General features: G+C 42.9%; 1 protein-coding gene across 1 annotated transcript in view; it reads right to left on the bottom strand.

Annotated features, from left to right (window-relative positions):
* LOC124722738 (Down syndrome cell adhesion molecule-like protein Dscam2) overlaps positions 1–17,014 on the bottom strand; it is a 202,553-nt gene that overhangs the window by 3,371 nt on the left and 182,168 nt on the right. The window contains exon 11 of the mRNA XM_047247880.1: positions 7,573–7,853. Within this exon, the coding sequence (XP_047103836.1) occupies positions 7,573–7,853 (281 nt within the window). The remainder of the gene's footprint in view (positions 1–7,572; positions 7,854–17,014) is intronic.

Genomic DNA, 17,014 nt, shown 5'->3' with positions numbered 1-17,014 from the left:
TAATCCTAAATCCAAAGAAATCTTTCTTACTTTCTTCAATAAGATATGGAGAGATAGGGAATATCTTGTCCCCTGGAGGGAGTCAATAATAATGCCCATTCTTAATCCAGGGAATGACCACAGACTCCCAAGCAGCTATCAGAGTGTCACTCTAGCCAGCTGTGTATGAAAGACATTAGAGCAGATGATCAACTCCTGACTAGTCTGGACTCTGGAATCTAGAAATCTCCTCAGTCATTTACAGTGTGGATTTGAAAGTTATTGTTCCCACTTTTGACATCCTCACCCTACAGGAAGCAGCTATGCATGAAGCATTCCTAGGAAAGCAGCATGTAATATCCATCTTTTCTGACATTGAAAAGTCATACAACACTACATGGAGATGCAATATACTTTGTCAGCTGCTTCAATGGGGTTTCATGGCCACCTCCCCATTTTCTGTGGTCTTTTATTGTTGAACACTATTTTCAGTATAGAATATGGAATACACTTTCTGACAGATTTTTCTCAAGTTCATGGTATGCCACAGGGGAGTGTTTTAAGCATAACTGTTTGCAACTGCAATCAGTGGCATATTGTCTGCAGTGAGAAGTCCTGTGTAGTGCTCATTGTTTTTGGGGGATTTTTCCATATTCTGTTCCATTTCTAATCCCACATCTTCCTCTTGTCAGTTACAGTTTACAGTTAGGAGACTAGAAGAATGGTCTGCTTGAACAGGTTTTAATTTATCTCCATAAAAAGCAGCCTGTATTGATTTTAATCATGATCATTCCCTTTTTACACTCCCAGAACTAAGGTTGTGGGACACTGTTTTACATTTTAAGGAGATGGTGTGGTGTTTAGGTATCTTATTTGATAGCAAATTTACTTGGCTGTCACTTCTGAAGAAGCTTAAAATAAGAGCCCTTAAAGTGATGGATATCATGAAGTGCTTGAACGGGAAGAACTGGAGTGCAGATAGATCCTGCTTCCTGCAGTTTCATGTGATCTCTTCTTCAGTGTGGTTGAACAGCCTATGGCTCAGCACGACCAACATATTTAAAGATGCTGGACTCCATACACCATGAGGGCATCAGATTGGTCACAGGAGCTGATAGGATAAGCCCATACTGAGCTTGTCTGCAGAGGCAGGTGAGCTGCCATTAGCTGCTTGGTGGCTGTTTCTTGTGGCTAAACAGGTGCTCAAACTCTGTGATTGTTTCCAACTTCACTGCTTTCCTTGCAACTATTAATATCCACAAAACCTAGGACAACTCTGTAGCACTTGTCCATGAGGGATGAAACCTTTGGGTATGTAGATAAAACAGCATTTATTGGATCTAGGAATGTTTCCGACAGACATACAGAGGGAGGTTTGGTGCAAAGTACCGCCCTGGTTGTTACTGAAGCCTAGAACAATTTTAGATTCGACAAACAACAAATTGTTCACTTCTGACTATGTTATTAAGAATAGATTTATTAACATTTTAACTGAGTACCAGGACTCTAGCATAATATGCACTGAAGCAACAGAGAAACTGGTATAGGGATGCATATTCAAATACAGAGATATGTAAACAAGCAGAATATGATGCTGTGGTTGGCAACACCTTTCTAAGACAACAAGTATCTGGCACAGCTGTTAGATAAGTTACTGTTGCTAAAATGGCACGTTTTCGAGATTTAAGTGAGTTTGAATGTGGTGTTGTAATCGGTGCACGAGCGATGGAACACAGCATCTCTGAGGTAGCGATGAAGTGGGGATTTTCCCATACGACCATTTCATAAGTGGACTGTGAATATCAAGAATCTGGTAAAACATCAAATCTCCATCATCTCTGAGGCCAGAAAAAGATCCTGCAAGAACAGGACCAATGATGACTGAAGAGAATTGTTCAATATGATAAAAGTGCAACCCTCCTGCAAATTTCAATGCTGGGCCATCAGTGTGCAAACCATTCACCGAAAAATCATTGGTATGGGCCTTTGGAGCTGAAGGTACACTTGTGCACCCTTGATGACTGCATGAGACAAACCTTTACTCCTCAATTGGGCCCATCAACACTGACATTGGACTGTTGATAACTGGTCGGATGAGTCTTGTTTCAAATTGTATTGGGCAGATGGACATGTACTGATATGGAGACAACCTCATGAATCCCTGGACCCTGGATGTCAGCAGGGGACTGTTCAAGATGGTGGAAGCTCTGTAATGGTGTGGGGCATGTGCAATTGGAGTAATATGGAACCCCTGATACGTCTAGATATGACTCTGGCAGGTGGTACGCACATAAGCATCCTGTCTGATCACCTGAATCCATTCATGTCCATTGTGCATTCCGATGGACTTGATAATTCCAGCAGGACAATGTGACACCCCACATGTCCAGAATTGCTATAGAGTGGCTCCAGGAACACTCTTCTCCTAAGTTTAAACATTTTTGCTGACAACCAAACTCCCCAGACATGAACATCATTGAGCATATCTGGGGTGCCTTGCGACATTCTGTCCAGAAGAGATATTCACCCTCTCATACTCTTATGGATTTATGGACAGCCCTGAAGGATTCATAGTGTCAATACCCTCCAGCACTACTTCAGACATTAGTCATGCCCATGCCAGATTGTGTTGTGGCACTTCGGTGTGCTCGCGGGTCCCTACATGATGTTAGGCAAGTGTACCAGTTTCTTTGGCTCTTCAGTGTATATGCAGATGGTTTAAACAGTGGATGCTATCAGTTGTTCTGTCATTTTTCGTGCCTGTCTTCAGGTTCTGTCTGCCTAGTGATTTTATTACCTTTGATGCTGAGCTCTATGCGATTCTTCAAGCTGTGGACCAGATGAAACGTGATCACGGATCTAAATTTCTCATCTGCTCTGATTCACTTAGTGCCCTGCAGACCACCCAGTATATGTTCCCAGCAGATAGAACTGTTCAGAACATCCATGATGCCATCCTGCACTTACAGGGACAAAGAAAGGAGGTATCATTCTGCTGGGTACCAGGAAACATGGGTATGCATTGGAATGAGTTAGCCAGTACCACAACCAAGGAGGAATGTACCCTTCCCAACATAACAGACTGTCCTATCCCTCGGCGTGCTGCACTGTCATTACTGCGTAGGTCTATCATGCATCTTTGGGAGGAAGAGTGGCTGGACGTGACGGATAAGAAGTTGCAATCAATAAAAGAGACTGTGAGCCATGGCCCATCTCCTTCTGGGCAGTTAGAATTGATGAAATCCATTTAACATGACTTTGAATAGGACACAGTTCACTGACCCATCACTTCCTTTCCAGATGTGAAGAACCACCTTTCAGAATTTACTGTACTGGTCTTGCAGTTGCAAAGTAATTGTGTCAAATGTAATTGTTGGCTTGGACATCCCAATGCCTACTGAAATCAGAATGACTTCATTTCCACCCATTAGGCACTTTTCCTCTGCAGACTACAACAGTCATGTCGCAAATGGCTAAAATTAATAAGTATTGTACATTAAACCTTCGACCTGTATATGCTGGGCAAGTTTGTGATAGATGGCAAACACATGCAGTGGTTTAAAACTCCTGTCGGAAAGGTGGTGCAAAAGCAAAGAGAGCTTCATCACCAATTTACATGAATTCATAGACTTGCTTATGAATGAAACCTGAAGAAAGCCAAAAAGAGAGTGAGAAGAGCAATGTGAGTAGTGTGTGATGAATTCTAAAGTAAAATATTGCTGAAAAATCAGTGAAAAATTCCTAAGGATTTACAATCTTATTTAAAATTACTAAGCAGGTCAAAATCAACTATTGAGCCTCTCAGTGACTATAATGGCACTAAAATGGAAGATGACAGAAAGAGGACATAAATCCTGAAATCATTGTTCCAAAATTGGCTCATGAAGGAAGACTGTCATATTGTTTTTTTTCTATGAACCATCACAAAAATGTCAAGATAGCGGATATTGAGATAAGTGATCATAGAAAAGTAAACTGACTAAAATTGCTGAACAGTGGGAGATGACCTGGACCATATGAGCTACCTGCAAGATTCTGCATTATGCGAAAGAAATTGTTCTCATAGTAGCAGTTTATTGTATACAGCTGTAGCAATGGATGATGCCAGGTGATGGGACAGATCACAGGTCACTCACATTTTTAAGAAGGGTCATCAGACAGATGCTCAAAACTATAGGCCTGTACCACTGACACCAATATGTTGTAGAATTATGTTCATGCATTATGATCTTTTATGTCTCTTCTACAAAAATCAACACTGATTGAGCAAACAGGGATAATGTGAAGTTCATTTTGCTCTGTTAGTAGCTGGCCTGAGAATGCCATAGACAACAGCATGCATCTTGATTTCCACAAGACACTCGACACAATTCTCCATTGTCATTTAGTGAACAAAATACAACCTTATCATGGATTGCTCCAGATTTATGACTTGTGTTAGGACTTTGCAGCAGATGGAAGTCAACATGTAATTTTTAACAGGGCAAAATGGACAGTTGTGAGGGAGTGTTGGAAGCTCTGTAAGACTGTTCATGGAACATACTACTGCCTACAGCAGGGAAGCACAGACCACAGCCTGCATGGGGGCCACCACTGTTCTGATGACTCGCCTCTCACTGTTCGTTCTTATAAAGTCTTGTTTTGCTCATCTTTCATTTCCTCCCAGAAAGGAGAGGGCAGGCCTTTGTAGAACTTTGTGTAATAAGCAATTCCATTCTATTTGACACTGGGGGCAGGGAGATCCCAATTTGGAATAATAACTCATCTAATGGCACAAAAGTTTTGAAGTTCCCAACCTGGATGTAACTATACTCCAAGTGGGGAAGATTTAGTGACCATTCTAAATTAATTTGTTAAAAGTAGTCTCTATCATCAAAACTTCACTACACTCTAACACATAACATTTCATCACCATCATCATCATTGTCATCATCATAACCATCATCATCAGCCATCTGATATCCACTGCTGGACAAAGAGCTTCCTCTAGATGTTTGCATGCACTATCAGCTTCAGCAATACGAATCAGTGTTGCACCTGCATATCTTCTCATGTCATCTACCTACCTTCCATGAGTGTATCTTCTCAGCCTTTTCTTATTTCTTGGAATCCTGAAAATAGTTTTCTTTGGAATTCTGCTTTCCACCTTCATGAGAATTGTCCAGCTAACCTCTATTTTTCTTTTATCACTGTCATAAATATGTTCCACATGCTAATTTGTTCCCTGATCCATTGATTTGTCATCCTGTCTCTCCCAGTAATTTTTAACATGTATCTCTCCATATGTTGAATGGTCACGTCTCACTGTCACGAGAAAAAATTGCTTACGCAAACTGTTTGTTAATGTTCAGTTCCATTCACATTAAAAGTCTCATTTTCAAAATTTATTTACTTTACCAAGGTCAGTTTTACTCTTGTATTTACAGCTTGTGGTAGTCATCCAGTAGCAGCAATCACTCTCCATCAGTAATAGATTTTAATACCAACTATTTTTTCAGATTTGTAAAACTGTATTGGGCTTCTAAGATCAGTTTCAGAGGATAAAGGAATATTTTCAGGTAACGAAATTTGAGCCAAAGTACAATTTCCTGGATACTGTACAGGCTTTGTTTAGGATATTGCATGACATCTGATAATGTTAAGGGGTAATGGTCTCAGCAATGTCAGGAACCACTGGCTTTAATACCAGTACTGTAGTGAAATGCAGGAAGACCTGTACAGGATCAATGACTGGTGCAGAGACAGGAAGTTGACCTTGTGTATAAACAAAAGTAATGTATTACATATAAATAGATGGAAACAGTACCATCTGTAAAATGCCTATCCATAACAACCTGTTATGACCACATAAAACTAATTACAGGAAATCAGATACCTTATAGAGATTCACTGGGAGAATATCAACCAAAAGTAATTCATCTATGAAAGAAGTTGCTTACAAAACATTCATTTGACCAGTTCTTTAGTACTGCACACCAGTCTGCGTTCCTTACCATGGTAGACTAACAAAAAGACAGGGAAGATTCAAACAAGGGAAGTATGTTCCATTATGACATCATTTAGTACAAGAGCATTATGCTCAGAAAACTGCAGAGGAAAATGCTGTAAGAGAGATATTGTGAATCATGAAGAGGTCTGCTGTTGAGAGTCTGAGAGCTGATGTTTCAATAGGAGTCAGCCAACATATTACTTCTTTCCACATATGTCCCACAAAATGACCACAATGCGATAATCAGTGAAATTAGATCTTGTATGGGGGTTTACCAACGATCATTCCTCCTATGCACCATTCTCAAATGGAAGAAGAAAGTAGGAAATAATAGTGCTACCTCCACCATACACCATAAAGTGACTTATGGAGTACAGATACAGTCAGTGAAAAAATCTTCATCACCAGGACCTGAACTGCCGACCCGAAAACCATCTACATCTACATCTGTACTCAAAAAGCAGTGATAGTGTTTGTACCAGAGAATATTTGTTGTGCTATATTTATTTATTTCCCCTTACTATTACACAGGAAGAAAGACTGCTGGAATTCCTTTGCATGAGGCCAAACACTGTAATTTTGTCATTATGATAATTAGAGGATCTTGGAGAAGTAATATGTTTCATGCACTGTTTCTGAATATGGGCTCTTGGAATCATGTCAGTAACGCTCATTATGACAAACAGCACATTTCTTGAAATGTCACCCACAGCAGTTTGTTGACCATTTTTGTGACACTCTCATGATGACTAAATGAATCCATGATGAACTGCAAGGCTCTGCTTTGAATCTTTCTATTGCCTCTGTTAATCCAGCTTAGTAAGGGTCCCAGACTGACAAACAATACTCGAGAAGCTTGGTGACATCAACAACCACTGATATTTTGACAATGTCACCTGGCTGCATTCCTGTAAGTTATTTGAACACTGTATACACCAGAAGAAACTCAGGTCTCACATTACTCAGGAAATCATCAAAAAAGTATTGTGTAAGAGACCTCTTTTAGCATGAATTACACTTTCTTTGGACTCTTCCAATAAATCCAAGTCTGGTATCTGCCTTCTGCATTTATAGTGCTCTGGGCACACACACACACACACACATATGTGTGTGATTTCAGTGACTGATGTGCATATGTGCATTCAGCGAGACCAAATACGAAGGATATACTGTTTCAGTGTCACAGAAACGGTTAATGCATTACATTTGAAACTATTAAGAATATATGTTTTTAATGTTGAACTAATCACTATTTTTATAAAAATGTCTTGTACATTGTAATATACATTGCTCAAGTGAACTGATATACCCCCCCCCCCCTCCTTTTCCAATTAGACTCCCACACAGGTACCATCCTTAGCATTTCCCTGTTCCATATTCTAATGTTGAGATAGCCATTCATTTGGGAGTAACAGGAGCAAGTTTCTCTGACCCTGGGATGTGAGGGATCTACCAATTGAGAGGACAAGAGGTCTTGTCATTACAGCACCATTAAGTAATTTTCAGACAGAAACGTTATAGCTACTTCAATAAATAATGCCTTAACAAACAACAAAAACTCACAAAGAACGCATTCATTTCCTATTGTCCAAAAACATACTTACCTTTTCTGAGATCTTAACATTTCCAGTGTACTGAAAAGATCCAGATGACACACGTGACTCAATATTTTCAGCATTTTTCATTGATCCTTCTAAAGGAACTCGAAATGTTGCATAGGGGCTTATGCCTTTTCTATGAGAATGTGAAACTTGCAGTGGTGTAGGCAGGTACACAGACTCCTGTGGTGTTGTACTTAGTGCGACCAGTCCATCATCACTGTCATAAATGGGTGCAACAGTCCTCTTATCTGCTTCTGACATTAAATCCTTCTTCAATGGTTTATCTGGAAGACATGAAATGTAATTGTCATTAATCTGTTCCTAAAAACAACACATCGTAGACATATTTTTCTCACTGATATGTAAAGGATTGCCCAGTTATACTCTGATTATGATGATTACAATAAAAATAATATTAATTGTTGTTAATATGTTTGTTTTCCATTTCCATTTTTCTTTAATTTTGACATATTGCTATGATTTATGTTTTATGGTTAACCATCATAAAATTTCATACAAGACCTTATGACAGTTTGGACTGTACATTTATAGACTGCCAATGAGAAAATATCACCATATTTATATACAACAAAATGAATTAGGATAGACTGCTTCCCAGCACATATAGGAGGCATCGAGGGGCTGAGAGGCACATTTAAAATGTGTCTGTCTGCCATTCAATGCCTCTACAAGGGTGAGTAGCAATCTATCAGATTCGTATTGTTGCTATTCACCTCCAGATTTTCTGTTGTTTATTATATTAATCATTTTTAGGTTATGTTTGTCAGTGCACAGTTGATAAATGTAGTTTTCAATTAGATACATCTGATCCAGTTTGCTTTATTGAGGCATCTCCAGTGGCCTGAAACTGAAGGTTGGTTAGTTTGTGGGGGGTTGAAGTGACCAGACTACAAAGGCCATCAGTCCATTTTTCCATGATCATGAAACACCCACAAGGAAGGAAAACAAGCAACAGAGATGACAAGGGATGACACAGAACATGAAAGACACAGAAAAAGACCAGAAAAAAGGAATTAAAAGCACACAGAGTGTTACAGTGGTTGGCTGACCAAGGAAACAAAACACGGAAAAGCCAACCACCAAGAGACACACTAAAAATCCCAATGTAAAACAGCAGGCCAAAGGCAAGACACAATGCACAAAAGAGACAAGCCCTCAGATTGTTGAAAAAGCCCCCTGCTCGAATAAAACTCAAAACTCAGCCTGCCATTGCAGTTTCATCCTTTACAAGTGCAGGGAGCATATCAGTCAGTGCAAACGTCTGCCTGAGAGCAGTTAAAAGCGGACAGTCCATCAAAATGTGGACCACTGTCAACATTGAACCACAACAACAGAGAGGTGGGTCCTTGCGGTGCAATAAATAGCTTTGGGTCAGCCACGTGTGGCCAATACTTAGCCGGCAGAGTACAACAGAGTTCTTGTGAGAGGCCTGCAAGGAGGAGCACAGCACACTGGTAGTCTCCTTGATGTCCCAAAGTTTGTTGTGTGAAGGCAGGGTGCACCATTTATCACTCCAGGTACCAATGACCTTCTGCCACAAAACTGACTGGAGATCACACTCCCAAAGGCCAATTGCCAGGGCCAGTGCATCGACAGCCTGTTTGGCCAGCGTGTCAACCCATTTATTACCCAGGATACCACCATGACCCAGGGTCCACGCAAAGACCATGGAGCGGCCACAATGGGCAAGAGTATTGAGGGACTCCTGGATAGCCATCACCAGATGAGAGTGAGGAAAACACTGGTTGATAGCTCATAAACTGCTCAGGGAGTCACTACAGATAACAAAGGAATCACCTGAGCAGGAGCAGATATACTCTAGGGCGTGAGAGATGGCAATGAGCACTGCACTGAAAACACTGCAGTCATCCAGCAATGTGCATTGTTCAGATTGTTCCCTAAGAATAAAAGCATACTTAACTCGACCAGAAACCATTGAACCGTTGGTATAGACTACTGGAGAGCCAGGAAACGTAGCAAGGATGGAAAGAGAGCGTCAGCAGAGGGCCTCAGGAAGGACTGAGTCTTTCGGGCCATGTGCCAAATCCAGCTGAAGGTATGGACGGGGCACACACCATGGGGGTAGATGTAGATGGGCCTATGAAAGAGGTGGGAGAGTCATAAAAGGGTAGACTGATCGGCACCCCAGCTGGTGTGACTCAAGCAACATAGAGCGTTAAGATGCCACCAGCATGTTTGTTTAAGCTGCTGAATATGAAGGAGCCAAGTCAACCGGGAGCAGGCCCCTAAGACCCCACCCATGAAGCGTGGTGAGTATATGATGTCCCCATGTTGTATCATATGCGTTCCGCATGTCAAAAAAGATGGCAACCAGATGCCGATGGAAGGCAAATGCCATACAGATGGCAGACTCCAGGCAGACCAGATTATCAGTGGCAGAGCGGCCCTTATGGAACCCCCCGTTGGATGGAGCCAGATGGCCCCGAGACTCAAGTAGCCAACTCAACCTCCGGCTCACCATGCATTCAAGCAACTTGCACAGAATGTTGGTGAGGCTAATGGGGTGGTGGCTGTCCACCTCCAGTGGGTTCTTGCCAGATTTCAACATCGGGATGATGATGCTCTCCCGCCACTGCGATAGGAACTCACCCTCAAACCCAGATACGGTTAAAAAGGTCGAGGAGGGGTCGCTGGCAGTTCACCGAGAGGTGTTTCAGCATCTGATAGTGGATGCAATCTGGCCCGGGAGCCGTATCAGGACAAGCGGCTAGGGCACTTTGGAATTCCCATTCACTGAATGAATGATTTGGGGTGGCTCATATGGAATAAAAGGCTCCAATGTTCCAACTGCCCTTGCGGGGAGTGAGACGCCAGTGGGTAATTTCTGAAAGCGAAACTCTGAGCATAATTCTCTGCTAAGAGTTTGGCAATCGTGTCAGAGTCAGTACAGACTGCTCGATTCAGGGAAAGACCAGGTACACTGATGGGGGTCCTATAGCCATACAGTCACCTAATCTTGGCCCAAACCTGCAATGTATAGGTATGGATGCCAATGGTGGAGACATACCTTTCCCAGGACTCCTGCTTCCTCCGGCGAATAAGGCACCGAGCTCAGGCACGGAGCTGCTTAAAGGCAATGAGGTGTTCCAATGACGGGTGCCGCTTGTGACGTTGGAGGGCTTGCCTGCGATCGCGAATCACCTCAGCGATCTCTGGTGACCACCAAGGCACAATCCTCTGCCATGGGAACCCATAAGAACAGGTAATTGCAGATTCTGCTGCAAAAACGATGCCGGTGGTGACTGTGTGAACCACCACACCAGTGGCATTATGACAAAGAGGCTCAATAGTGGCAATGGAGGTGAACAAGTCCCTATCAGCCTCATTCAAAGCCCTTCTGGGGAGGCACCTAGAAGAGTGATGGTGCGGCAGTGACAGAAAGATCATAAAGTGGTCACTACCGCACAAGTTGTCATGCACATGCCAGTGGACGAATGGTAGAAGTCCAGGGCTGCAGACCAAAAGGTTGATGGCTGAGTATGTGCCATGTGCCACACTGTAATGTGTGGAGGCGCCATTATTTAAGAGAGAAAGGTCAAGCTGTGCCAACACTTGCTCAATGACAGTGCCTTGGCCAGTTGCCACCAATCCACCCCAAAAAGGGTTATAGGTGTTGAAGTCGCCCAATAACAGAAAAGATGGTGGCAGATGGGCTATCAGTGCAACCAATACATGCTGTGGGACAACACCATCCAGTGGGAGATAGAGGCTGCAGACAGTAACAGCCCGAGGCGTCCACACCCAAACAGTGACAGCCTCTAAAGGTGTTTGAAGAGGGACACATAGGCTGTAACGAGAGTTAAGGACGTAGACGCAGACTCCACCAGATACCCTCTCATAAGCTGCCTCATTCTTATAATAACCCTGATAGCCACAGAGGGTGGGGGATCACATTGCCGAAACCAAGTTTTCTAGAGAGCAATGCAGAAGAAAGGGTGAAGGCTGATAAGTTGGCAGAGCTCAGCAAAGTGGTGGAAAAAACTGCCGCAATTCCACTGGAGGATGATACTATTATTAGGCTCTAAAGCCATGAAGTGCTCAATGAGGCAGGTTACACCTCAGGGTCACCTGCTGCCACCGATTGAGGAACTGTGTGAGTGACATCCATTGTGTCTAAGGGTCTGGTGAGATCTAGGTCCTCAGCGGATGCCAGAATCTCCACCTTATCCTCAGATGCAGAGCGTGTAGGGAGTGGTGGTATGGGCGCCACCACAAGGTCGGGATTCTTCGGTGCTTTCTTCATTTTTGGTTTCTCCCACTGTTCTTTCAGTGGTTCCGGCTTGGAGGGCTTCACTGGGTCAGTCTCAGGGACTGAGGAGGACCGTGAAGCCCTACGATCAGCTACCTGTTGTTGCTTCAGCCACCGGCAGGTGTCCACTTTTCCACTAGTCAGAACCTGGGAAGGGAGTGACCCAAGGGACCCCTTCCTGGTGAGAGGAGCCGAAGAAGACGTATGCTTCTCCGGCTGAGAATTGGGGACTGGTGTCCCTGATGGTTGAGGGGGGGGGGGGATGGGGGGGAGGTGTTGCTCCTGAAGTAAGTAGTGCACAAGCAACAGGGAGGTAAGTGCCCCCTTCCATCAAGGCGGCAGGTGGAGTCTGACGGCTCAGAGAGCCAACTGTACACAACGAAATGGGAGATGGTAGAACCGTTGTCACAGCAGTGGCATAAGTAGATGTCATATGCACAGGATGGAGCCTCTCATATTTTTGCTTAGTCTCAGTGTAGGTCAGGCAGTCCAGGGTCTTATATTCCATTATCTTCCATTCTTCCTGTAGAATCCTACAGTCTGGTGAGCAAGGGGAATGGTGCTCTCCACAGTTAACACAGATGAGAGGCGGGGCACATGGAGTATTGGGATGCAAAGGATGTCCATAATCTCAACACGTGATGTTGGAAGTACACCGGGAGGGCGTATGGCCAAACTTCCAGTATTTAAAACACCGCATCGGGGGGATTAATGGCTTCATATCACAGCAGTAAACCATCACCTTAACCTTTTCCGGTAATGCGTCACCATCGAAGGCGAAGATGAAGGCACTGATGGCAACCTGATTATCCCTCGAACCCCGATTGACGTGCCAGATGAAGTGAATACCTCGTCATTCTAGGTTGGTGCACAGTTCAACGTCAGACTCCAAAAGAAGGTCCCTGTGGAATATAAGACCCTGAACCGTATTCAAGCTCTTATGGGGTGTGATGGAAACAGAAACATCCCCCAGCTTGTCACAGGAGATGAGCACCCATTACTGGGCAGAGGATGCTGTTTTGATGAAGACTGACCCAAAGTGCATTTTGGACAAGCCCTCCATCACCCAAACTTGTCCTCTAAATGCTCCACAAAAAACTGAGGCTTTGTGGACATGAATGATTCCCCATCAACTCGCGTGCAGATGAGGTACTGGGGGGAATAAGCTTCACTGTCATCCTTAGCCCTGTGTTCCTCCCATGGTGTGGCCAGAGAGGGGAATGATCTTATGTCATATTTTCTTGCATTGAGGTTAGATCTCGATTGCTTGGAGACTGCCGGCAGCTGGCCACCAGCAAGAGAAGATGTGTCATGCAGCACTGTGTGTCATCCGCCCTGATGCCACCCACTCTGAACAAGGGCCCTCCCTACTGGCGCCACCCAGCCGCAGCAAGAGTCACTTGGCAGGATGGCCATTGCTGGGAGTTTCGATGCCCCAGGTAGACAGGCATCTACTCCTTGGCATATGTAGGGAGTTAACAGTGCAGGCATCAGCAGAGCGATCCCTGTGTTAGGGGGCTACAACCAACAGGGTACATGGCGGCCCCACCAAAATGGGCTGGCTACCATGCTGGATATCAGGTGCATAGAAGTCCATGGTCGTCGTCAGCGCAGAAAGCAAGACGGCATAGTGCATGGGAGGAAGCCACACTCAGGAAGGTATCCTCACACAAGAGATGGAGAATGAACGGGACTGCAATGTCACAATGAGAAAGGGGGCTAAAGATCTTAATGCACTATGGACATGGTGCACCATGTAAGGCGCCCTTCCCCAATTGGCTTGCTCTTCAGAAAAATTTAGAAGAATGGAGGTCAAACCCTACAGTGGTCAACACAGAAAGGCCGAAATGTGTGAGACTTCTTTTAGTCACCTCTTACGACAGGCAGGAATACCTTGGGCCTATTCTTACCCCCAAACCCGCAGGGTGGAAACAGATATAGATTCTCACTTAAATCCAGCACTTTCGATTTACATATCATGCTATTGTGTTTATAAGCCACAACTTGTCCATGTTAAGTTGACAGTTCATGTGGTGGCTGTCAGGAATGGCAGGAAGTGTACCTTGCTCCCAGACTACAAGTGCTGCGGGCAGAGGAACAGTGAGAAGAAGCCAGTGTCAGCTGTTTGCAGCAGTGCTGACATTATTACATGTGTTTATTGCCTTTCAGTGTGTATAGTAATTCTTCATGTCTAGGGGCAGCCTAAATTTGGCAGCACTCAGAGACAAACGGATATCTTTCAACTAGCGCAAATGTCCTCTGTTTCTGGCAGCACCAGAAAAATCATCCAGTTATTGTGGATAAGCTGTACACACAGTTTTGGTCCTGGCATATTACTGATTTGTCTGTACTGATAAGATTTCTTAGCATTGAAAGTGTAAGAATAGCTTCACCAGAAGAACAGCAAGACACATGTGAAAGACAACAACTCATACTGTAAGTAATAAGCATACATATTGATTTATATAGTGTTTGTAGCTTATAAACAATATAGCACAATACATAAAGTTGAAGTACTGTATTTAAGTGAACACATATAAATTATCTCACATGACTGAAGACACCTTGCTAAAGTAAGGCAAAATGAGCCTGGTAGCACAAAATTACATTTATCAGTAGCACAGAGACCAATATAACATAAAAATCATTAATGTATTACTAATAACTTAGGTACCCACACAAACAAATATTACAGATTAGCATAGTGACTTGTCATTATGTCACTCATCTCATGAGCATGGAGAGTTTACAAAATAGACAGATAGAATGCATGTAGACATTTAGCTCCCACTCATTTTCTATCTTTTTTCCATTCACTCTTTCTTTGTTCTCACGGTGGGAAAGAATCATCAAGGATGTGGAGTAAGTCTCACTTTAGTCTCTAGTACTGTATAATTAGCAGAAAACATTATTGTGATAATATAAATGGGAAGGGGATGTAAGAATGCTAGATTATTTGTAGAGGCCTTTGCACAACGCAGATTTACTGACATTGCATGAGACTTCTGCAATCCAGTTTTGCAGAATAATTATGTCATTCATTATAGCTGCATTATTCTAATTTAGTGCCACTCATGGCAGTCAGTGAAGTTCGGGATGTTATAGGAAAATAGTTTACAACTGAACATATTAGGTGGTTTACACAGTCGTACTTCATTGCCAAAAATCAATTGCAATTGCAATGTTATCCTTAAATCACTGAGTTCAGCAAATGAAAGAACAAAAAAAGTCTGAATTATTATTGGTCTACAAACACTGTGAAGTACTTCACTATCATCTCCACCACTGACCAGGCCACTTGCAGAGGTTGCCAGCTTAAACCATGTGATCTGCTGCCAATCTACATCCTATGGCAGGGAGGGCCTTTGCACGTAGAGACTGCAGTACCCCATCAGAAGAGTTGAAAAGATGTAGACAGGCCAGATAGCGGGCAGTCTTGGTTCAGTCTTGGGGTCACCTACTTTCAGTTAATGAGGCCTGCTAATCAGTTGTCATTACTTGAACTTCTGTGACCTCCAACTGAGTGGATTGGACTTGAGTTGCTTTACTGAACACTTTGCTTGTATTATGTATATGGCCACTGCATCTAATGAAGTTAAGAAATATCAAACTGTTGCTTACTAAGTGGTGTTTGTCTCACTACCCTTTTGTGTTCAAGTGCCACCTCATGCTCATCACTTACTCCTGAGATGACACAACACATCAGGTGATGACGGATCTTTGAAGGTTAGCTGCTTTCTTGGTGTCAACACAACAGGATTCAAAATTTCTGCTCGTTTAGGTGTCACTTTTGCTTTTTGCTTGCTCTCACTGCTTACATTGATTTACTATTTGTTTTTGTGTGTATTTGTGATTGCTTTTGCTGCTGCACTTATTGCAACTATCTTGTTCTACAGGTTGCACACACTCGCACTGCTAACCTTGTTCTTTTAGCTAATTTCTTTCACATTCTTTGTTCTTGTTATTGTGCAATGATGGCTAGCAATTTACAAAACACAATCCAAGAACCCCCTTTAACTCAAGTTTTCCAGTTTCAGGCCCAGAAAAGGCAACAATTAATACAAATAATGACCCTGATCCTGTCAAATCAAGCAGCAGCAGCACCAACTTCCCCAACTACAGCTCATCCACAACAACTCCAAGAGCTAAAATTTGTGCTTGAGCATTTTACAGAAAGATGGAGGACTGGACTGAGTGTCACACTGAGCTCAATGTGCATTTTGCAGCGCATCAGGTGCAAGGTACATTGAAACCTTCTTACTCTCTGGCTATGGTTGGTGTGTTCACTTATGGTCTTACTATTCCCCACCATGCACATTTAAAGTGTAGCCTATAAAGATCTAATAACTGTGCTACACAACTACGATAATTCTCAGGTTGATGTGGCTGTGGTGAGGTATAAATTTTTGCACCTCTGTTGACAACCATATCAGACCTATAAGCAGTGGGTAGCAGAACTGCAAGGCTTAACCTGCCACTGTAAGTTTAAGTGTGAGTGTGGTCAGTACTTTAGAAATGAAATGATTAGAGATGCTGTCACACAAAATGTGTCTGACTCTTGCATTTATGATCAGATTTTAAACTACCCCACCCCCACCCCCAAACAACTGCTTGATTTGATTGAGCATCAGGACTCATGTTACATTGCAGTGGCTAGTTTTGATTCCACACCAATTTTTGATGTGCAGAACACTTGTAAACAGTGTGTGCCCATTAACAGCCAGCCACAGCACACAAAGTCTCAGTCAGCGCAACAAGCACATGCATGCCAATTCCATGACACTAAGTGCTTCCACTGTGGAAAACATGTACTCATACAGGTAGTTTTCTTGCAAAGAAATGAAGTGCAAAAACACTCACTGTATTCAGTCAATACAGTTTCTTCAAAGCCTTGTTGTGATTCTCCAGTAGCCCAGTCAGATTCTAGTGAACCACAGAAAAATTCAAATGCTTCTTCCATTCAAAATCACCACAAACTTTTTGTCACATTGCAAATTGCCAAACACAAAATTTGCTTGCAATTGTACACTGGTGCTACAGTTACTTTCCTCAATAAAAAGGCATATGAACTGCTAGGCAAGCCACAATTATGTCAGTCTCAGTCTATGTTGTTTGCCAACAATGAAAATGACATTCTGGTATTAGGTGTGTGCA

This window comes from Schistocerca piceifrons, chromosome X (assembly GCF_021461385.2).
Source record: "Schistocerca piceifrons isolate TAMUIC-IGC-003096 chromosome X, iqSchPice1.1, whole genome shotgun sequence".
Taxonomy (NCBI): Eukaryota; Metazoa; Arthropoda; class Insecta; order Orthoptera; family Acrididae; genus Schistocerca; species Schistocerca piceifrons.
The sequence above is the reverse complement of the archived record's forward strand: the minus strand, read 5'-3'. Positions and strand labels throughout refer to the sequence as shown.